The 24,830-nt window shown below is 42.7% G+C and overlaps 1 protein-coding gene across 1 annotated transcript; it reads right to left on the bottom strand.

Annotated features, from left to right (window-relative positions):
• Positions 1 to 20,771: 20,771 nt before the first annotated feature.
• Positions 20,772 to 24,394, bottom strand: LOC141058657 (olfactory receptor 9A2-like). Its single transcript, XM_073554847.1, has 2 exons — positions 24,219 to 24,394; positions 20,772 to 20,919 (listed from the first exon to the last, which is right to left on the bottom strand). Exons 1-2 carry the CDS (start codon positions 24,392 to 24,394, stop codon positions 20,772 to 20,774), a joined length of 324 nt encoding a protein of 107 aa, XP_073410948.1.
• Positions 24,395 to 24,830: the final 436 nt, after the last annotated feature.

Here is a 24,830-nt window from a genome sequence, read left to right as displayed (position 1 = left end):
ATTTCATAAAATCCCCTCCACTATGCTGTAACATCTGGACGCTGCGGATTAAACGCTGCGGCTATATGCAGCATTCAATCCGCAGCAAATCCGGATGTAATACGGCCCGTGGAAACATACCCTAACACATATTCTCTTTCTTGCTTCAGATTATCTACTGAAATGGAGAAGAAAATGTATGATTTGTCTAAATTCCTTCATGTTGATGAAGTGAAGATACGGTTAGATGATGATGATGTTGCAGACCCCACACTGCATGAGGATTTAGGAGAAGAAAGTGAGATTGATTCTCATGATGATGTGGAAGTATGTAAAATTGATTCTGAAACAGCGAGATGGTGAGAGTGATGAGGATGAAGAAAATATAGAAACATATTATATGGGAAGAGAAAAAAGCAAATGGAGCAATAAGCCACCCACGCAAACTAAATGTAGGGAACCTTAAAACATTCTCACTCACCTTCCTTCAGTTAAAAGAACAGAATGGAATGCTAAAACTGCAGCTGAATGCTGGAATAGTTTATTCACATATGACATTCTAGACTCTATTGTCACATGCACAAATCAATATATAGATACTTCAGATCTCCTTTTGAAGCTGAAGGGCATCCATGTCACAGAGAACTCCTTACTGGCATCAATTGATGTTGAGGCCCTGTAAAATAATATATCCCATGAACTCGGATTGTGAACGATTGAATATTTTTTTAAATCAAGAGCCATTCAATATAGGGAACACAATCAATTTGTGCTGGATTTGTTGCGCTTTACCCTTACTAAAAATTTCTTTCTATTTGGCAGGAAGTACTTCCACCAGCTCAGGGGCACCGCTATGGGCAGTCCCTGTGCCCCATCTTATGCAGGGTTGTTCCTGGGCTGGTGGGAGGAAGCCATAATCTTTTCAGATGAGCCTAAATGGTGGCAACAACATGTTGGAACCTGGTATAGGTTCATCAACGACATTTTTATAATTTGGCAGGGAACAGAATCCCAATTCCTGGAATTTGTCAACAAGCTAAATGATAATAACACTGGAATGAGACTTACATACGAAATAAACAAGACAATGTTACCATTTCTTGATGTCTTGTTTAGTAAAGAAGATGATGAATCATTAAAATCTCAAATTTATCGCAATCCAACCAGCACAAATAGTTTGCTTCATTGGGATAGCCATCACCCAGAAGCATTAAAATGTGGAATCCCTAAGGGCCAGTTCTTAAGGTTGAGGAGGAACTGCTCAGACATGGATGCCTTCAGGTACCAATCAGCGGACATGAAAAGGAGATTCTTGGAGAAGGGATATCCCGGGGCTTTAATTGAACAGGTCTACAATTATACCTCCTCTCAGGACCGAAATTCCTTGTTACAAACCCAATTGAGAAAGACCACAGAGGTATCTGACATAACAAGAATCACTGGAACTTTTGACTGTCAGAATAAGAGAGTGGTGGGAATCCTGAATAAACACTGGAATATCTTAACATCTGATCCCGATCTGACAGATATCATAGGGCCGCGTCCGAAGGTAACCTTCAGAAAGGGACGGTCAATTAAGGACAGTTTGGTTCATAGCTTTTTCAAGAGGTCCACTCCAGCGGGTACATGGCTGGATCATAAAACCTGCGGTTTCTTTAAATGTGGCAACTGCGTCAATTGTAAATTCATGAAACCGAGTAAACATTTCATTAGTTCATGTAATGGTACAAGGTTTTATTTATGGGACTTCTCCACCGGTAAAACTATGGGCCTTATTTATATGGCCACCTGTAGCTGTCCAAAAGACTATGTGGGCAAAGCAATAAGGGAATTTCGGCGAAGAGTGAGGGAACATATTGGTGACATCAGGCATAGCTGTGACACTCCTTTGGCCAAGCATATTAATGAGGTACATGGGGGCGACACGGACAAAATTAGCTTTAGCATTATTGAGGTGGTCAAGCAAAATCCCAGGGGTGGCAATTTTGATAGGCTATTATTTCAAAGGGAGAGTGCATGGCTTCATTGTCTAGAATCACTAGCACCAGACTGTCTAAATGAAAGCTTGTCATATACGTGTTTTTGTAATTTTCTGATACAATTAGGGCACTTTTCTTACCATATCAGATAAAATCCCCATTTTTATGGGGACTCACAAATTATTGTGAATATTGAAATTAATATCCACTTTACAACCTTATCAACAATTTATTAATTCTTGCCATAATCCCTTCTATTTTTTAATATGATACAAATTTGGGCTTAGATATATCTCGGGCTATATAGATCTTTTCCCATATGTCTGAATGTACTATTGCCTTCTATGATTATATGGTGTGGATACAGAGTGAGGGCTTTTAGTTTGAGATCACTGATATAACACCCCCTGGTCTTTTGAATTAACTAAAGAGGGTTAATTTTCTTTGCAAACCTGCTCACATGCACAGTATTGTCTGATTAAAGCAGCAGGAGGCCCATTTATCTGACGTGGAGCGCACGTGAAGTATTTGACATGCGCTGTACAACTGTGCCTCAAGACAGAAAGCACTTGCGCTCCAGCTGGAACGCACACAGTGTTACCGCTCCCTCATCACAAGCCAGACATGCACTCTGCTTGCTCAGATGTAGGAACCACTAGCGTCTCAAGGGACCGTTTGGTATGACATCACGCCCCTCTAGGTGCTTGCAAATGCGCGATAGGAATAACAGGTGATCTGGATATAATGGTGCTCTATCTGGAACGCAAGCCGACTATACCACAGCCCTATTTCAGGCCTTACAGATGGTGGGCTGTCAAGCAGCTGAACTTTCCCCCTCTTCACCTATCAGCAGCATTGAAGTTTGATTGACATTACAACAGGTTAGTTGCTAGAGAGCAAAAACGCTGGCTATAACTTGGCATTAATCCAGCCCCTGACCTCATTTTTGATATCCTGTCTTGTGAACCTCTACAATATGGAGGAAATGCGCTCTTGTGATTTACTGCAGCATCTATATAAAGGGGTATTTTGGCAGTGTACCACACAGCACCTGACTATCCACCTCCTGATGATCCTGTTAGAGAAGGACTTCAACGTGTTTCTCCTATCAGCCACCAACTTTGAGTACCCTTTTTTTCTTGACTGTTATCATTTTTCTCTGCTATAGATGATGATATGTGATGAATGGCAGGGTTCACACCTTCCATTTAATTGTTGTTGTGCTACCCTTGTTAATTGGTTATCAGTCATATTAGGGATTCCAAGGGTCAGCCGTCATGGAGCGGGAGCGCCATTCCGCTGACCAGTAGGGTGCCAACCTCCGCTGACAGGAAGGTCACAGATACAGGGAACAGTTCAGTCAGGTACTCATCTGTTTTGCACTTGTCACTTCATTGTCTTTGTTATTTGCACTTTTTTGCACACTTCTCTTTGTTGCCTACCCAACTACCTATGTTTGGCAACCTCTATATGCTCCTGTTCTGGTTAAATGAGTGACTGCATGTTGCACTAGACAGGGATATCCAGGAGTTTTAGGGTCCAGCCTACGTTGAACGGGGGCGCCAATCTCGATTGCGTTTAGGGTGCCCACCTCTGCTGTCAGGTAGTTTTTAATTAGGGTCCCTTTTTAGGGCCATGGTAGGCAACACGGTTGGCTGTTTTTATGTGTGGTATTGTTCTTAGTGAAATGCTATAATAAAGGTATATCCGATGGTTATAATGTTTATATAAGGTCCTTGTTCAGCATACTTTCCTTGCATGCTCCAGACGTCGAGCGGCTTCCTTATTCCTCAACAGGATCATCTGTTTTGTGCAGAGGCAGTGTAGGTGCATGTAACACAGGATAGCCACCCGCTTCATTATGACTTCCCTAATCGACAGTATGATCTCTGAGCTCAGAGACTTCCTTCTCCAGCTCATTCACTCTGTGCTGAGCCGCTTGTCTCAGGACCTTTTCTCATTTGCTATGCTCTTTTAATGTCTCTTTAAGCATCTCTATTTTGTGATCCTGTTCCCTTTTGGCTAGCATGTGTCGCAGCATAACTTCTTTAATTATATTTTCAGATTGGGCAGCTTGCCCACCCACACTCTGCTGCTTCAGAGTTCTACCTGTGCCTTCATCAGCAGGTTCAGCTTTCTCTTCGGTCTTCCCTCCATTACCTTCGTCTGCCTCTAGGGTCTCTGCTGGGTTCTCTGAACAATCACTGTTCTTGCTCCCAGACTCCAAAACCACGATTTCCTCAGATTTCTGTTCTTTCAGATGCTTTAATTCGGACTGTAAATCTGTCACTTTTTGCTTCTCATGAGACAACTCTTTGGTGGGGTCCTAGAACTCATGCACTTTGTTGCAGCAGATCATTTCCAGCTGAGATACATGTTCTGCGTCCTCCTGCCGAGCAGAGCGCAGCTTCTCCTCTGTGGAGCGGATGGTATGAAGCAGCTTCTGTGCCTGTGCTTCCTTCTCTTCAAGCTGAGCGTTGACTGCCAAGACCTCGGACTCCAGGTGACGCACCTGATGCAGCTGCGTGGAGTTGGCGGCTTCCATACTCGACATCTTCAACCTCTCGTTCGCCAGCTGTTGACAGACCTCGTCGCGCTCCTTCTCCAAGCTTTGTACATGCGCTTCCACCTGGCGGAAACTGTCGGCTTGCTCTTTCCATGTGCACATTTCCTTTGTCAGCTTGTCTATTTGATCCTCTAGTTGTCAGGTGACAGTGGTTGAATCGGACAGCTTCTCCTGCAGGCTCTGTTTTTTCTTGGAGTTGTTCTCCAACTGCCATTTTAGCTGTTGGATCCCTACCACCACCCTGGGTCAGTTTTATGTTCCCCATGTCTGTCAGTTATAAAGTGATGCCTTTATCTAGGACATTAACCTTGTTGGCACCTGTCCCTGTCTCTTCTTTACCTGTCTTCTTAGAGGGTGTAGTCTGACCTGCCTTTCTGCGGCCACTGTGTCCCCAGCATCGAGAGGAAGACTTTCTATTTGTACCCGGGTCAACCTTACTACACTCTTTTCCCCTTGTGTCACCATCTGAATAGAAGTCACCACTACTCAGTCTGTCATCCTAGAACCAGCAGTCCCTACTTAAACAAAAGTTGGACCCCTCTACTGGAGCTGCCCCGTCTTCAACAATCACACTTTTTGTCACCTCTGCCAAGTTCCAGAGTTGGTAAGACCCACACTTCCGTCCGGTCATACTTTCTTGTATTGCCTTCCCCGTCGTGTCACTAAGTTGGGCCCGTCCACCATTTCCCTTGGTCACACCTAACTCAGGACTATCAACTCTAGGGTGCACATTTTCCTCATTATTAGATCTTATACACATTATTTCAACAGACACTTCTCCCTGTATCCACCAGAACCACAGTTCTTCCAAGTCCCGACCTATTACCATGGGATAGCGCAAGTCCAGGACAACACCCACGTGGAAACCTCAGCTGCGACAATGTAAAGGCAGGCTTTCAGAAGACCTTTAAAAGGTAGCAACTAGTGATGAACGAGCATGCTTGGAAGTGCTCGATGCTCACCTGAGCATCTCGCTGCTCAAGATGCTCGGCAACCATCAAGCATTTCCGCTGTTGCTTGGTGGGAGCTCGGGTCCCCGCCCTGCATGTTGGGTGCTCTTTACGGAGCCAATCAACATGCAGGAATTGTCTGCCACACACTTTAAAGCTGCAGCCATGCTGGTTGTGGCATTACAGTTATTGGCTGGCCATACAGCATCATCAGGCCTTTAGGAGACCGGGTGGTGCCATGCTCATCACAGTCTGCTCCGGACTTAGGCAGTGTAGGCAGAGTTGCTGCAAAGATAGGGACAGATTTGGTGTTGTTTTAGTTAATTTGGGTATGCCACCTTTATTACAGAAATCCATTTAAACCAGCAGTCCTTCTGAGGACTGTAAGGCAGCGGTAACACTGTACGCAGTGAAGAGGCAGTGACCCACAAAATTCAAGCACAAAAGTCTCTTTAACCCCTTCATGACCCAGCCTATTTTGACCTTAATGACCTGGCCATTTTTTGCAATTCTGACCAGTGTCCATTTATGAGGTAATAACTCAGGAATGCTTCAAAGGATCTTAGCAATTCTGAGGATTTTTTTGTGACATATTGGGCTTCATGTTAGTGGTAAATTTAGGTCAATAATTTTTTTACGTTTATTTGTGAAAAAATGGGAAGTTTGGCAAAAATTTAGAAAATTTCATAATTTTCAAATTTTGAAGTTTTATTCTGTTAAATCAGAGTTATGTGACACAAAATAGTTAATAAATAACATTTTCCATATGTCTACTTTACATCAGCACAATGTTAGAACACTATTTTTTTGTTAGGAAGTTATAAGGGTTAAAAGTTGACCAGCGATTTCTCATTTTTACAACAAAATTTACAAAACAATTTTTTTAGCGACCTTCTCACATTTGAAGGCAGTTTGAGGGGTCTATATGGCTGAAAATACCCAAAAGTGACACCATTCTAAAAACTGCACCCCTCAAGCTGATCAAAACCACATTCAAGAAGTTTGTTAACCCTTCAGGTGTTTCACAGCAGCAGAAGCAACATGGAAAGAAAAAATTAACATTCAACTTTTTAGTCACAAAAATGATATTTTAGCAACAATTCTTTCATTTTCCCAATGGTAAAAGGAGAAAGTGGACCCCAAAAGTTGTTGTGCAATTTGTCCTGAGTATGCTGAAACCCCACATGTAGGGAGTAAACACTGTTACGGTGCATGGCAGTGCTCGGAAGGGAAGGAGCGCCATTTGACTTTTTGAATGGAAAATTAGCTCCATTCGTTAGTGGACACCATGTCGCGTTTGGAGAGCTCCTGTGTGCCTAAATTTTGGAGTTCCCTCACAAGTGACCCCATTTTGGATACTAGACCCCCCCAAAGAACTTATCTAGATGTATAGTGAGCACTTTGAACCCCCCTGGTGCTTCACAAATTGATCCGTAAAAATGAAAAAGTACTTTTTTTTCACAAAAATTTTCTTTTAGCCTCAATTTTTTCATTTTTACATGGGTAACAGGATAAAATGGATCCTAAAATTTGTTGGGCAATTTCTCCTGAGTACACCGATACCTCCTATGTGGTCATAAACCACTGTTTGGGCGCACAGCAGGGCTCGAAAGGGAAGGAGTGGTATTTGACTATTTGAATGGAAAATTAGCTAAAATCGTTAGCGGACACCATGCCGCATATGGAGAGCGCCTGTGTGCCTAAACATTGAAACTCCCTCACAAGTGACCTCATTTTGGAAACTAGACCCTCTAAGCAATTTATCCAGATGTGTTGTGAGAACTTTGAACCCCCAAGTGTTCACTAAAGTTTAAAGTGCAGAGCAGTGAAAATAAAAAAATCATTTTTTTTCACAAAAATGATTTTTTAGCCTGCAATTTTTTATTTTCACAAAGGTAACAGGAAAAATTGGACCCCATAAGATGTTGTCCAATTTGTCCTGAGCACCCTAATACCCCAAATGTGGGGAAAACCACTGTTTGGGCACACGTCGGGGCTCGAAAGGGAAGTAGTGTCGTTTTGGAATGCAGACTTTGATGGAATGGGCTGCTGGCGTCATGTTGTGTTTGCAGAGCCCTTGATGTGCCTAAACAGTAGAAACCCCCACAAGTGACACCATTTTGGAAACTAGACCCCCCAAAGAGCTTATCTAGATGTGTGGTGAGCACTTTGAATCCCTAAGTGCTTCACAGAAGTTTATAATGCAGAGCCGTGAAAAAAAAAATCATTTTTTTTCCACGAAAATGATTTTAAGCCTGCAATATTTTATTTTCACAAGGGTAACAGGAGAAATTGGACCCCAAAATTTGTTGTCCAATTTGTCCTGAGTAGCCTAGTACCCCAAATGTGGGGGAAACCACTGTTTGGGCACACGTTGGGATTCGAAAGGGAAGTAGTGTCGTTTTGGAATGCAGACTTCGATGGAATGGTCTGTGGGCGTTATGTTGGGGTAAACTACTGTTTGGGCACACGGCAGGGCTCAGAAGGTAGGGAGCACCTTTTAACTTTTTGAACGCAAAATTAGCTGGAATCAATGTCGCGTTTGCAGAGCCCCTGATGTGCCTAAACAGTGGAAACCCCTCAATTCTAACTCCAACCCTAACCCCAACACACTCCTAACCCTAATCCAAACCCTAACCACAAATCTAACCCCAAAACACCCCTAAACCTACTCCCAACCCTAACCATAACCCTAACCACAAGCCTAACCCTAATCCCAACTCTAACCCCAACACACCCTTAATCCTAACCCTAATTCCAACCCTAACCCTAATTCCAACTCCAACCATAATTCCAACCCTAACCCTAATTCCAACCCTAACCATAACCCTAATTCCAACCCTAACCCTAGCTCTACTTAATGGAAAAATGAAAATAAATACATTTTTTTATTTTATTATTTTTCCCTATCTAAGGGGGTGATGAAGGGGTTTATTTACTATTTTTTATTTTGATCACTGTGATAGGATTTATCACAGTAATCAAAATGTACCTGGAATAAATGAATGGAATCTGCCGGGTGACAGCCAGCAGATCTCGGCAGGCGCACTGCACATTCGCCCACCATATTTTTACTGGAAGAAGATGGCGGCACCCATGGGGAAGGCCTGGAGATGGAGCGACACTGGAAGGGACAACGGGAGGTAACAGGGGGGGTTGAATCGGAGGGTGGGGGAGCAGAGGACAGATGGGGCCAGTGGAGGACAGAAGGGGGAGCTGAGGGCAGAAGAGGGGAGCGGCGGACACAGAGGGGAGGAAATACTGATGGCGGCAGATCGTTGCCTTAAGTTGGTGGCGGTGGCAGATCACAGTCTCCAGCCATGGCCGATGATATTGCAGCATTGGATTGTAATATTTCACCAAGTTTCATTGCAATTGTTCTGATTGGCTGTTTCACTTTCAACATCCAATCAGAGTGATCTTAGCCATGGGGGGGCAAAGCCACCCCTCTGGGGTCAAGTATAGGTCCTCCTGTACCTGTGGTTCAGGTGACATTTCAGTGACCCCCGTCACCTTACCCGCAGGAACGCGAACTCGCCATGATGCCACATAGGTGTCACAGGTCGGATTGGCACCGACTTTCATGACACCTACGTGGTGTCACAGGTCAGGAAGGGGTTAATGTGTTTCCTCACAGCATTAAAGGTCCAATCCACACAAGTACATATAACTTCAGTGCATATAATTAGTATCCATTTCACCATTTGCAGAATATATATATATTATACGGCATCCTTCATTTTTACAGACATTAAACATGCCAGTCTTCCTCTGACTAGTTATTGTGGGTGTCTATGCGCCGTTTCCAAGACTCTATTCACACACCATTACATGTTGCAGGCACTACACACGCTAGTCCTCCTCTGACTAGTTCCTGTGGGTGCCTTGAACCCCTGCATCACAGTCTCTTTACTCACACAGCCATACATAGTCCAGGATATCATCTGGGCCAGGCACCATATCCACCTGTTTTGCAATCGTTACACACGCCAGTCTTCTTTTGAGCACATGATATCCATCTCGGGTTCACCTACGGACACAGGACTGTCCACATCCGAGACCAGTCACTGTGGACGACTTGCATCTCTGTGTACACTATGGTTTGCCAGGCCTCTCTCTCGGCTTAGTATACATTTTTTGCAAAAAATGTATCAACAAAATACCCTGTTTTGTTATCATCTTTTTACTAGCACCTGCTGTTTACTGTTACTTTTTTACGTATATTTATACATTTGTTATACTGTGTTTTTCTGTGTTTCAGTCTTTTGATGGTGAGAACACTGCGCTACAGACTTGTTCATTGTGTGCATGGCCCATGTGTTTATATTCAAATGGTTTCTTGTTTTTGCAAGATTAGGGAGGTCTCCAACCCTCCCTTGTGGGCCATGCACATATAAGCACTGTTCTACAGTGTGTCCACATTGGACATTGCCTTTCTGAATCTTGCTCATATAGATGCTATACACATGGCTAGGTTTTAAATACATCGGTTAGGGACTGCTCTGATATTGGTATACCTTGACGTTTGGTAGAGCAGCTTAGTATTAATTTTTATGCAAAAACCGTATCAACCAAATACCCTGGTTTGTGATCATCTTTTTACTAGCACTTGCTGTTTATTGTTACTAACAGAGTATTTTTATATGTTTGTTATATTGTGTTTTTCTCTCAGGCCCTGATACAGCTGAGACTCACTAAGCACTCACTCACTCCTCACTAACCCTTTCCTGCACGGCTTTTATCACAGAAACCTGTGGCTTTCAGCCACATGGAAAACCTGAGTCCGGAATGAAACAGACTGCAACACTATCATACTGCAATCTGTTTCATACACAACATCCAGAGCAGGTTTTCCCACCCATCTTGGACATTAACATGTCCAAGACTAACACTTTTATTATCAGTTTGCATTGCAGTCACAGCTACGCCTGTGACTGCCATGCACACCTATGGCCTTCATACACCACTGTGCATATCTCCTAGCTGTCACTGCTTCCCCATTGCAATCCCAGCTATGCCTGTGATTGTATTGCATTCCCATAGCCTCAATATGCCTCCGTGTGTATCCTGGGGAGAACACAGCGCCCCCTAGCTGTAACAGGGGTCACTGCCTCACAGGACTAATCAAAGTGCATAGTGTTAGGGCTGGCGGAATGCACCAAATAATAAAGGAATGGAATATAGGTGCGTTCACAGCCCCGAGTCCTCCGTGCAGAGATGTTAACTGCTGCTTGGTAATGGCGGATGCTATATGGTGGTATAATAGAAGAACACACGCGGGTTAACGTCACCCGGTGTGTACAGAGGCGGACTCTGTTGCTTCACAGAGCGCACAACCGTAGAATATAAATGCCGTAGCTTGTTAAAGCTCACAGAGCTAGGCAAAGTGAACGCTAGTGCATGGTTACAGAAATCTGCCCCAAAGACACAGGGTTAGAGTCCCTCTAGACCCACTAAGCATGTGGCGTCACAGCTGCGAATACCACTAAAAGACGCTGGCTACCGTGGAGTGCAGACCAAGTGCACAGTGGCGTACAGGCAAGCCACTACTTGGTGCTGATGCTAGTCCCTGACTCTACCTCCTACCTGCACTTCAGCCCAGGCACAAACTGGCCAGGCTGAAAAACACATGCATACCAAGGGTAAGGGTTTCTTAATGAGTCATTCACCAGAGACGTTCATACGTGCACACAACACTCACTCCACATGGTCTATCCTAGTGCACGGCCGTGCGGCCATGCAATCCTTTAATAGCCGCAGCCTTCTGGGACTTTCCTGGGGCCCAATCCGAGCTGCTTGAGGACCTGAGCATGTGACCTCTGACCACCAATGAGCGGTAGTCTCCCAAGCATGCTCAGATGAAGAAAAGCAGGACTTAGTCCCAGAAGCGTCTGCTTGCCGTTGACTAATGTTGAAAGCTATAGCAGAACCTGGGGCAACAACCAGACGCATAGAATTAGTCCAAGCAAGACGCTGGGACCGACGTCTCTGCTGAGCAGGAACCTCTGTGGCTGCAGAAGAATGGGAGACCGCGGAGGATATGGCTTGAGATTCCCCCTGTGCAGTGGCGGGAACTTGACGCCTAACACGTAGAGCCATAGATATCAGTGCTGGGTAAGCAGGCAGTGTGTGTGGCAGACTTTATTGAATATAGCAAGAGGGTCCATTCCAGCACTGTCTGCTTCTGCCTATTACAGATATTTACCATATATACATAGACCCAGGTATCAGGGGCTAGGAATAATTTTTTTCCATCTTAATCCTGATTATTTTCTTCAAAAGCAATCCAGAGCACACCATTTTTTTGCTCCATTTGCTTGTTGGCACTGCAGAATACAGCCAGCCCAGATACTTTCCATATTACAGCGTGAAAATCCAGCTATTTTAAACAGGGGTTTGGCCGTCACAGGGTTCACATCTGAGTGCGTTGAAAATTCTGCCATTTCTGGGCTACTTTAAAATTGTTGTGGAGTGTCTTATACAAGTTATTTACACCAGTTTGCTGAAAAAAAAAATAGTTACCTACAGGCCAGCTATTTTAAACAGGGGTTTGACCGTCACAGGGTTCACATCTGAGTGCGCTAAAAATTCTGCCATTTCAGGACTACTGTAAAAAATTTTTGGAGTGTCTTATACAAGTTAATAACACCAGCTTGCTTAAAAAAATAGTTACGTACAGGCCAGCTATTTTACACAGGGGTTTGGCAGTCACAGGGTTCACATCTGAGTATACCCCATATATGCAAGTAAACCACTGTTTGGGCACATGGCAGAGCTCGGATGTGAAGGAGCGCCATTTGACTTTTCAATGCAAAATTGGCTGGAATTGAGATCGGACACCACCGCGTTTGGAAACCCCCCACAAGTGACACGATTTTGGAAATTAGACCCCCTAAGGAGCTTATCTAAATGTGTGGTGAGCACTTTGAACCCCCAAGTGCTTCACAGAAGTTTATAACGTAGAGCCATAAATATAAAAATCATATTTTTTTTACAAAAATGATTTTTTCACCCCAATTTTTTATTTTTCCAAGGGTAAGAGGAGAAATTGGACCCTAAAAGTTGTTGTCCAATTTGTCCTAAGTATGCTAACACCCCATACATGGGGAGAACCACTGTTTGGGTGCATGGCAGAGCACAGAAGGAAAGGAGCACCGTTTGACTTTTTCAACACAGAATTGGCTGGAATTGAGATCGGACATCATGTCGCATTTGGAGAGCCCCTGATTCCCCCTAAAAATTATGGGGACTCCCTGCAGCCTCAGTGACGTCAGCGGGAGTCCCCGCAATTTTATACAACAAATTAACACCTTAAATTAACCCCTACAACTCCAAAATTTAACCCACAAACCCTCATCTAATTAATAATGATAGACATCTAAAAAAAAAACATGAAATGAAATGGTTAACTGTATGTAAACCATGTGTCATTTCATGTCGGGTAGGAGAATGATTTTCCAAAAGCCGGCAAATGTTTCAGCGGCTATACTGCTATGAAGAACTGTATGAATTAGAAATATATATAAATGTGTCTATATGACATGTACAGTGGGGCAAAAAAGTATTTAGTCAGTCAGCAATAGTGCAAGTTCCACCACTTAAAAAGATGAGAGGCGTCTGTAATTTACATCATAGGTAGACCTCAACTATGGGAGACAAACTGAGAAAAAAAAATCCAGAAAATCACATTGTCTGTTTTTTTTTTCATTTTATTTGCATATTATGGTGGAAAATAAGTATTTTGTCAGAAACAAGCAATCAAGATTTCTGGCTCTCACAGACCTGTAACTTCTTCTTTAAGAGTCTCCTCTTTCCTCCACTCATTACCTGTAGTAATGGCACCTGTTTAAACTTGTTATCAGTATAAAAAGACACCTGTGCACACCCTCAAACAGTCTGACTCCAAACTCCACTATGGTGAAGACCAAAGAGCTGTCAAAGGACACCAGAAACAAAATTGTAGCCCTGCACCAGGCTGGGAAGACTGAATCTGCAATAGCTAACTAGCTTGGAGTGAAGAAATCAACTGTGGGAGCAATAATTAGAAAATGGAAGACATACAAGACCACTGATAATCTCCCTCGATCTGGTGCTCCACGCAAAATCCCACCCCGTGGGGTCAGAATGATCACAAGAACGGTGAGCAAAAATCCCAGAACCATGCGGGGGGACCTAGTGAATGAACTGCAGAGAGCTGGGACCAATGTAACAAGGCCTACCATAAGTAACACACTACGCCACCATGGACTCAGATCCTGCAGTGCCAGACGTGTCCCACTGCTTAAGCCTGTACATGTCCGGGCCCGTCTGAAGTTTGCTAGAGAGCATTTGGATGATCCAGAGGAGTTTTGGGAGAATGTCCTATGGTCTGATGAAACCAAACTGGAACTGTTTGGTAGAAACACAACTTGTTGTGTTTGGAGGAAAAAGAATACTGAGTTGCATCCATCAAACACCATACCTACTGTAAAGCATGGTGGTGGAAACATCATGCTTTGGGGCTGTTTCTCTGCAAAGGGGCCAGGATGACTGATCCGGGTACATGAAAGAATGAATGGGGCCATGTATCGTGAGATTTTGAGTGCAAACCTCCTTCCATCAGCAAGGGCATTGAATATGAAACGTGGCTGGGTCTTTCAACATGAGAATGATCCAAAGCACACCGCCAGGGCAACGAAGGAGTGGCTTCGTAAGAAGCATTTCAAGGTCCTGGAGTGGCCTAGCCAGTCTCCAGATCTCAACCCTATAGAAAACCATTGGAGGGAGTTGAAAGTCCGTGTTGCCAAGCGAAAAGCCAAAAACATCACTGCTCTAGAGGAGATCTGCATGGAGGAATGGGCCAACATACCAACAACAGTGTGTGGCAACCTTGTGAAGACTTACAGAAAACGTTTGACCTCTGTCATTGCCAACAAAGGATATATCACAAAGTATTGAGATGAAATTTTGTTTCTGACCAAATACTTATTTTCCACCATAATATGCAAATAAAATGAAAAAAAAACAGACAATGTGATTTTCTGGATTTTTTTTTCTCAGTTTGTCTCCCATAGTTGAGGTCTACCTATGATGTAAATTACAGACGCCTCTCATCTTTTTAAGTGGTGGAACTTGCACTATTGCTGACTGACTAAATACTTTTTTGCCCCACTGTATATATATATATATATATATATATATATATATGTATTCTATGTGTCTAGATCTATTCTTTAGTTTGTGTTGGAAAACCTGTCATTGGGCTCCATTATATGTCCATTTTGCTAGCCTGCAAGAAAATCTCGCCAGACGGATGTCAAACGGATGCTTAGATGCAAGTAAAATCGCATCATCACATGAAATTCGGCTGACAGATGGATCCCTGGTGAAGAAACCTTTGTGCGATTTCGGTCCATCAAAATTGGACCAATTTTTTATCGTTTAGTGTGACTCCAGCCTAATAATGACGATCTCAACACCGGGGTCGGTAAAAACCGACCCGATTCATGTTCTCTGGGGTCTCGGCTACCCCTGGCAGTTGTGGGACGAGCTGACATTGTTATTGATATAATTTTTGGGCACATGATATATTTTGATCACTTTCTGTTCAGATTTTTGGGAGACAAAATGACCAAACCCAGCAATTTATAAATTTCTTTTTTTTGGGGGGGGCGTTTACACCAGGGGTCCCCAACCGCCGGTCCGCGGCCCAGCACCAGGCCGCTGCAGTGCCCTTTCCGGTCCACGGACACAAGGGGAGCCAGGGGCGGTCAGTGGCGTAGCGGGGGCTGGGGCGGTGCGCAGCAGTTCTTAGCGGCGTGTGTAGCGGCGGCCAGGGAGCGATCAAGCAGCTCCGCTGCCTGCAAGAGGGAATAGCAGGAGCGGAGCTGCAAGGACCCGTCCACTGCGTCCAGCTTCCTGCCCGCCGCCCGCGCTTCCTGTCTCTGACTGACACAGAGAGGAGCGCGGCCGCTGCTGTGTCAGAGCGAGGAAGCGCGGGCGATGCTGCGACAGGTGAGAGGAGAGAGGTGGTGTGTGTGTGTGTGTATGTCTGTCTGTCTGTGTATGTACATGTATGTCTGTGTGTGTGTGTGTGTTGGTCTGTGTTTGTGTAGCCTGGCCCTGGAGGAGATGGGGACATGAGGAGAAGGCCATGAGGGGAGTGATGGGGTGAAGGCAATGATGGAGAGAGGGGAGTGATGGGGTGAAGGCAATGATGGGGAGACGGCAGTGATAGGGAGAGGGGAGTGATGGGGTGAAGGCAATGATGGGGAGACGGCAGTGATGGGGAGAGGGGAGTGATGGGGTGAAGGCAATGATGGGGAGACGGCAGTGATGGGGAGAGGTGAGTGATGGGGTGAAGGCAATGATGGGGAGAGGGGAGTGATGGGGTGAAGGCAATGATGGGGAGACGGCAGTGATGGGGAGAGGGGAGTGATGGGGTGAAGGCAATGATGGGGAGAAGGGAGTGATGGGGTGAAGGCAATGATGGGGAGAAGGGAGTGATGGGGTGAAGGTAATGATGGGGAGACGGCAGTGATGGGGAGAGGGGAGTGATGGGGTGAAGGCAATGATGGGGAGACGGCAGTGATGGGGAGAGGGGAGTGATGGGGTGAAGGCAATGATGGGGAGAGGGGAGTGATGGGGTGAAGAATGGTCTTGCTTGAAACCGGTCCCTGGTGCAAAAAAGGTTGGCGACCACTGGTTTACACCATTCCGCGTGTGGTAAAATTGATAAAGTAGCTTTATTCTTCAGGTCAGTACGATTACAGCGATACCTCATTTATATCTTTTTCTATGCACTTTTATATATAAAAACTATTTTATAGAAAAAATAATTGTTTTGCATCACTTTATTCTGACTGCTGTAACTTTTTTATTTTTTCACTGATGACGCTATATGGTGGCCTGTTTTTGCATGAGAAGATGTCATTTTCAGTGGTACCATGTTTATAATGGCTGTTGACAACAGCCATTCTAAGCTGAATTTGCATACCCTCGTCAGATTGCAGCCGGTAAGCATGTTTATTTATATCTGTCTTCTTGATCGCGTTATTCCACTTTTTGTTCGGCGGTATGATGATAAAGCATTGTTCTTTGCCTTTTTTTATGGTGTTCACTAAAGGGGTTAACTAGTGAGACAGTTTTAGAGGTCGGGTCATTACGAACTTGGAAATACCAAGTATGTTTACTTTTATTGTTTAGATTTTTTTTCATTCAAATATTTATTTATCACTAGAATAAATTTAGATTTTTTTATTATTATTTGTTATTATTATTACAGTATTTTAAATTTTTTTTACTCCATTCTATGTTTTACACTTTGTTCCACTATGGGACAATCATTGTTTGCAGGCTGATCACTTCTATAGTCTGCAGATGAAGCAGCATCTGCATGTTATAGAAGCTGTCAGCGCTGCATGTATTTTACACTGACCTGAGAGACTTCCTGATCATGCACTGCACATGACAGGAGCTTTCTCAGCTCTGGAGACCCTGATATCTTCATAACGGCATCGGGTCTCCATGGCAGCGATCGGGACCTGTATCACAATGGCAGTCCCTGTGCCTGCTCTGGAATGCTGCAATCTTGTTTGTTTGCAGTGTTCCGGGGTTTAAAGTGCCGGGAGTGGTCTGTGACAGGTCAGCTGACACCATGCTGTGATCGGCTGCATACCACCCATGTGCGCGGCCGATCGCGATGATGCACTATTCCGTCTATGGGAATTATGATCCAGGTCACATGGATGGAATAGTACATCGGGTGGAACAGAGGGGTTAAACAGGGATTTGGCCGTCACAGTGATCACATGTGAGTGTGTAGAAAATTCTGCCATTTCTAGGCTACTATGAAATTTTGTTGGAGTGTATTACACAAGTTATTGACACCAGTTAGCTGAAAAATGAGTTACCTACAGGCCAGCTATTTTAAACAGGGGTTTGGCCATCACAGGGTTCACATCTGAGTGCAAGGAAAATTCTGCCATTTATGGGCTACTGTAAATTTTTTTTGGAATGTTTTACACAAGTTATTGACACCAGTTTGATGGAAAAAAAACGCTACCTACAGTGCATTTATTTTAAACAAGAGTTTGGCCATCACATCGATCACATCTAAGTGCGCAGAAAATGCAAGCCCTTTTGGACTACTGTAAAATTTTGTTGGCGTTTCTTATAGAAGTTAATGACACCAGTTTGCTGAAACAACAATAGTTACCAACAGGCCAGCTATTTTAAACAGGGTTTTGGCCGTCACAGGGTTCACATCTGAGTGTGGTAAAAATTTTGCCATTTCTGTGCTACTGTAAAATCTTTTTGGAGTGTCTTATACAAGTTATTGACACCAGTTTGCTGAAAAAAGAATAGCTACCTGCAGGCCAGCTATTTTAAATAGGGGTTTGTCCATCACATAGATCACATCTGAGTGCGCAAAAAATTCTGCCATTTCTGTGCTACTGTAAAATTTTGTTGGACAAGTTATTGACCCCAGTTTGCTGAAAAAAAAATTAGTTACATACAGGCCAGCTTTGTAGTGACTAAGCAAAATATTGTCCTCCATTTAAAATGATAAGATAACCTAACAGCTGATACACGCAAACCCAGTCCGTGGGTAGCTTGTATCAGATGATGGCTGTATGATCTCAGCCAGGTATGTTGGACTCTGAAAAGCTGCCTGGCTGATTTCATGCACCCAGTATCCGATACATTCTGCCTGAGACGCATGGATCAGCTGTCACATTCTCTTTAACCCTAATGAGCAAATATAGAAAAATGTAGAAATTAGGAAACAAAAACTATTACACAAACATGCAATTGCATGACATAAATTAATCTGTCTTGGGAATCAGGTGCACAAATATACATAATATATATTACATTTTTGTCACAAAGTCGTCATTTCATCAAACATATGGTAATGACCCTTGCCTGTTATAGCATAATACCTAATTTTTCACTTTTACAAAAAAGTTTCTGTACCTTGTCAATTTTCATCTAAGGGCAACAAATAAGCAAAAACTCACTGACACAAAAAGGACTTTAAAAATCCTCCAAAAATATATAAACATCAATGAAAAAAAGGCAGAGATGCTTACCTGCCTAGGCCTCAAATAAAAGCACTATCAGGGTGCATTGGACCCATCTAATTATGGCAGCAACACAGGTGCAAATACTAGTGCACAAAATAAATTCCAATGTGTATGTGGCATAATTCACACACAGTTAAAGCAGAGCATCCGCATTACAGCCTATTACCAACGCCTTGATGTTTGGTAGGACTGGCAAGTGTAAGGATCCGTGACATACGTTTTTTTCTTGTTATAGCGATGTATTCATTAAACAAAGTACACATACAGTATATAGCACCATAATGCATAAGGGAATTAGAGCATTCATTTAGGAGGAAATAATAATTTATTGAACAAATACTATATAACAGAACATGAAAAATAAGGAAAAGTCAAGTTTTTCCCAAATTTGTGACCATTTTGTCTAAACAAGAACTACAAAGGTATATGAGTTCCAATATTAAATTTAAATAATGTGTCCTGCGATAACATATGATTAAACTAAAAAAAAAGATAAAAAAGAAAATACCATTAGTATACAGCTTTCAAAAGATGAAGTTTTGCTCCTGGCATTAAAGCTTAAAGGGAATCTGTCCCCCTTTTTTTGAGATATATAATGATATCATTCAATTGTGTGTCCCATAAGGATTCTCTTAGTACTTTTGCTTCCCTCTGACCCCGCACCTTTCATGCATAAATACCTTTTTTATATCGGTTCAGATGTATGTAAACTGCCGAGGTCCGGTCTGCTGGGCGGGGCTTATTCAACTGCTCCCCCCCTCCTTGTCTTGCTCTACACAAGAAGAAATGCGTAGAACAAGACAGGGAGGGGGGGAGCAGGTGAATAAGCCCCGCCCATCGGACCAGACAGCGACAGTTTACATACATCTGACAGGATATAAAAAAGGTATTTATGCATGAAAGGTGCGGGGTCAGGGGGAAGCAAAAGTACTAAGAGAATCCTTATGTGACACACAATTGAATGATATCATTATATGATATCTCAAAAAAGGGGGGACAGATTACCTTTAAAACAGCCCCAGCCTTAGGCCAGTCTCACACGTCCAGATATTTCCGGTACTGGCGCTATCTGTGTCCGTGGGTCCATGTGTATACGTGGAACCGCCGTGTGGCACACGTGTGCTGCACGTGTGCCGCATCAGGACCACGCAGACGGCCGCCGGGGAAGAAGCGCTTCAGTAAGTGCTGTTCCCTGGTGGCTGGTGCTGAACGCGGCTGTCATTCTTCAACAGCGAGGAAGAGAGAATGAATGAAAAAACCCGATGCATTAGCAGCGCTCCGACTGTAAAATGATTAACCCCCTGAGATGGATTTACGCCATGGGACTTGACTGTACGCTGGACAGGTATGCTATATTGTTGGTTTATTATTTTTTTATTTTTAACAGGAGAACAACAGCTTCGATATGGGATTAGGAGTATAATAAATATTTTAAAACTGTGTAGTATATTATTTCATTAAAATACTTATTGTGTTTGTTTATTTAACCCTTGAATAACTCTAGGATTAGTAATGGATTCGTAATTATTGACACTTCTCCATTACTAAGCAGAGCTTTATGTCACCTTACAATAGTAAGGTGACATTAACCCCTTATTAACCCCACTTGCCACAGCTACAGGGCTCCAGAATAGGCGCATCCTTTTCTGGGCAGCTGCGGGCTGCTGTTTTTAGACTGTGTGGGGGCCAAGATCAATGGCCCCTTACCAGCCTGAGAATAGCAGCCCCCAGCTGTGAGTTTTTCCGGGTTATTCACAAACAGAGGGGGACCCCATATCGGGTTTTTTTTATTCATTCTCTCCTGCTGGCTGTTGCCGGTAGAGCAGGAGAGAAGAATGACAGCCGTGTTCAGCACCAGCCACCGGGGAACAGCGGCTTACAGTAGCGCTTCTTCCCTGGCGGCTGTCCGTGAACATGGAGGACAGTGTGAACTGTTCTCCATGTGCACGTGTGCAGCACGTTTTGCGGACCGTGTGCTCCCACAAACACTGACATGTCTCCGTGTTTTGCACACGGACCATGTGTCCGTGAAAACACGCTGACATGTGCAGAGAAGCATTCATTTTAATTGGTGTATGTGTATCAGTGTCTCCGTTATGTGACAAAACTGTAACTACACGTACCGGAGCCACTAACGTGTGAAAGCGGCCTTAAATAGGTTGATTTATCCCTGCAAATGATTATTTTTGATTATTATTATGTTTTAGTAATTAATAATGCCTTCCATTATTTAATGATATTGTACACATTTCTTTAAGGCTTCTTTCACTGCTTTATTTCTGAAAGCATATATCATGGGGTTTAGCATAGGTGCTACAAGAGCGTAAGCCACCAATACAAATTTGTCGTCTGCTTGATAGTTCTGATGCAAACCAGGTCTGATGTATGTAAAAATGCATGCACTGTAAAAAATCATTACCACAGTAAGGTGGGATGCACAGGTAGAAAAAGCATTAAAACGCCCTTGATGTGATTTTGTATGCAATACAGTATACAAGATAAATATGTAGGACATGCATATAAGAGAAAAGCAACTTAATATTATAATGGTTGACAATGTATAAAATAAATTTCCATTGTCGGCAATGCCACTGCAAGAAATCTGCAATAATCATAGAATCATAGAATCATAGAATCGTAGAGTTGGAAGGGACCTCCTGGGCCATCTGGTCCAACCCCCTGCTCAAAGCAGGATTCGCTAAATCATCCCAGTCAGATGTCTGTCCAGCCTCTGTTTGAAGACTTCCATTGAAGGAGAACTCACCACTTCTCGTGGCAGCCTGTTCCACTCATTGATCACTCTAACTGTCAAAAAGTTTTTTCTAATATCTAATCTGTGTCTCCTCCCATTCAGTTTCATCCCATTGCTTCTAGTCTTTCCTTGTGCAAATGAGAATAAAGTTGATCCTTCTACAATGTGACAGCCCTTTAGATATTTGTAGACAGCTATTAAGTCTCCTCTCAGTCTTCTCTTTTGCAAACTAAACATTCCCAAATCCTGCAACCTTTCCTCATAAGACAGGGTTTGCAGACCGGTCACCATTCTGGTCGCTCTTTTCTGAACTTGCTCCAGTTTGTTGATGTCTTTTTTAAAATGTGGTGCCCAAAACTGGACACAATATTCCAGATGAGGTCTGACCAAAGAGGAGTAGAGGGAAATAATGACTTCACGTGATCTAGACTGTATGCTTCTGTTAATACATCCTAGAATTGCATTTGCCTTTTTTGCTGCTGCATCACACTGTTGACTCATATTCAGTCTGTGATCTATTAGTATACCCAAGTCTTTTTCACATGTGCTGTCACTTAGCCCTATTCCTCCCATTCTATATATGCTTTTTCCATTTTTATTGCCCAGATGTAGTACTTTGCATTTCTCCCTGTTAAAAACCATTCTGTTAGTTGCTGCCCACTTCTCCAGTTTATTTAAATCTTTTTGAATCCTCTCTCTCTCTTCTCTAGTATTAGCTATCCCTCCTAGCTTTGTGTCATCAGCAAATTTAATCAGTTTACCCTCAATTCCTTCATCTAAATCGTTGATAAAGATGTTGAACAATACAGGGCCCAGGACAGAGCCCTGTGGTACCCCACTTGAGACATTCTTCCAACTGGATGTGCAGCCATTTACGACCACTCTTTGGGTCCGATCACTAAGCCAGTTATGAATCCACCTAACAGTTGCCTTGTCCATTCCATACTTAATCATTTTTTCAATAAGGATTGTATGAGAGACTTTGTCAAATGCTTTGCTGAAGTCAAGATATACTATATCTACAGCATTTCCTTGATCCAACCAATCAGTGATACCGTCATAGAAGGAAATTAAGTTAGTCTGACATGACTTATTAGTTACAAACCCATGCTGACTCTGTTTAATCACTTCATTCTTATCCAGGTATTGACATACATGTTGTTTAATAATTTGTTCAAAGATCTTTCCTGGTATAGAAGTCAGACTCACCGGCCTATAGTTACCTGGGTCCACCTTCTTCCCCTTTTTGAAGATAGGAACAACATTTGCTCTTCTCCAGTCTTCTGGCACTTCTCCTGTTCTCCAAGAATTTTCAAAGATTATAGAGAGGGGTTCAAAAATTTCTTCTGCTATCTCCTTCAGTACTCTGGGGTGTAATTCATCTGGACCTGGAGACTTGAATTCATTTAGGCTAGCTAAGTGTTTCCTCACTATCTTTCTGTTTATAGATATCCTGGATTCTTCTATTCCCTTAATAGGACAGTGAATAACAGTTGATGTTACATTTCCTTTCTGAGAGAAAACAGATGCAAAATAGGAATTTAAAAGTTCAGCCTTCTCAACATCCTGTCTTACCATTTCATCATTTTCATCCTGTAAAAATCCTATAGCATCTTTGACTTTTCTTTTACTTTTGACATATCCCCAAAATCCTTTATTATTGCTTTTGACATCTCTTGCAAGCCTCAATTCATTTTCAGCTTTAGCTAATCTGATTTGTGCCCTGCAGGTTCTGCAGACAGCATTATATTCTTCTTTAGATATGCCTCCCTCTTTCCATTTTATAAACATTTTTTTCTTCCTTTTTAGCATGTGCTTAAGTTCTGTGTTCATCCATCCTGGTTTCCTTAACTGCTTCCTATTCTTCCCTCTTCTCGGAATTGTTAACAACTGTGCTTTGAGAATTTCATTTTTCAAGATTTCCCATCCTTCCTGGACATTTTTGTCTTTAAGGATATCCAGCCAATGGATCCCTCCAATTCTCTTTCTGAATCCCTTAAAATCTGCCTTTCTGAAATCTAACCTTGACGTCTGAGTCTTCACAGGTCTTCCGCCTCTAGTTATCCAAAATTCTAAAATAGCATGGTCGCTACCTCCTAGGGTCCCAGCCACTTTTACCTCCTCAACCATTTCCTCCCTGTTTATAAGGATTAGATCCAAGGTAGCAGTTCCCCTTGTTTTCTCCCTTACCTTTTGGAAGATAAAGTTGTCAGCAAGAGAGGATAAGAATTTCCTTGACCTGTTAGTTTTGCCTGAGAGAGATTCCCAACAAATGTCTGGATAGTTGAAATCTCCCATGACAACTATGTCATATTTTTTGGAGAACTTGGCCATTTGATGCATAAAGAGTTCATCCATAGCTTCAGCTTGCACAGGCGGCCTGTAGTAAATGCCTACAATGGTGTCCTTTCCATTGTTCTGTCCTTGTATTCTTACCCAAACAGTTTCCACAGAACTCCCAGTCTCTGAAGCTTCAATCTCTGTGCAGATATACGCGTTTCTAACATACAATGCGACACCCCCTCCTCGTTTATCAAGTCTGTTTCTTGCAAATAAGTTGTATCCTTCTAGTCTTGTATTCCAATCATGTGTATTGTCCCACCAAGTTTCAGTGATTCCAATGACATCATATTTCTTTTCCTGTGTTAGTAGTTCCAATTCTCCTTGTTTGTTGCCCATGCTTTGTGCATTAGTATAGAAACATTTTAGTTTGTGATTGGTTTCTCTTTCTCCAATATTTTTATTAATTAGATTCTTTCGTCTTTGTTCTTCCTTTCCACTTCTAATAGCAGAGTTCTCAATAGCATTTGTCAGGTGTATGGCTTTTTCTGGTCTTTTGCTTCCCTTCCCATGTTGTTCTAGTTTAATGGAGCAATGTCACAGAAAAAATGATCAATGTAGACTCCACAGTATTTTGTTTCATACAGGGAATATGCTGGAAATGCAGGAGCCAGGAGGCTCACGACCCAGGAGCCTAAAATAAGCCGCACACAAGTTATTGGTTTCATGATAACATTATAATACAGGGGGTGACAGATCGCGATAAACCTATCATAGGACATAACAGCTAGTAGACAGTGCTCATTAGCGCCACATACCATAGCAAAGTAAAACTGAATAATGCATGAGGCCAAGGCAATGGATTTGTCGTTGCTGATAAGATCTCGTATTATCCTGGGCACAAAAATTGTTGTGTACCAAATCTCCATAAAAGAAAAATTTGCAATGAAGAAATACATCGGCAAGTGGAGCTTTGATTCTTTTTTCACCACAATGATGATCAAAATGTTTCCACATAAGATAAATATGTAAAAGAATATAATAATGCAGACGAGAGGTAAACGGTGTGGTACGGAAAAGCCAATCAGGAAGAATTTTGTAATATTAATAACAGACTGATTTTGCATAATTGAATTTTGCTTATGCTTTTTTACGGGCACCAAATATTTTGATATCTGTTTTCAAAAAGAAAAGATATATTAAAATAGAAATATGACACAAAAATAGTAAAATGACAGCAGTAAATGACATCAAGTT

Source organism: Dendrobates tinctorius, unplaced genomic scaffold, assembly GCF_039654945.1.
Source record: "Dendrobates tinctorius isolate UK_male_01 unplaced genomic scaffold, ASM3965494v1 ptg000213l, whole genome shotgun sequence".
Taxonomy (NCBI): Eukaryota; Metazoa; Chordata; class Amphibia; order Anura; family Dendrobatidae; genus Dendrobates; species Dendrobates tinctorius.
The sequence above is the reverse complement of the archived record's forward strand: the minus strand, read 5'-3'. Positions and strand labels throughout refer to the sequence as shown.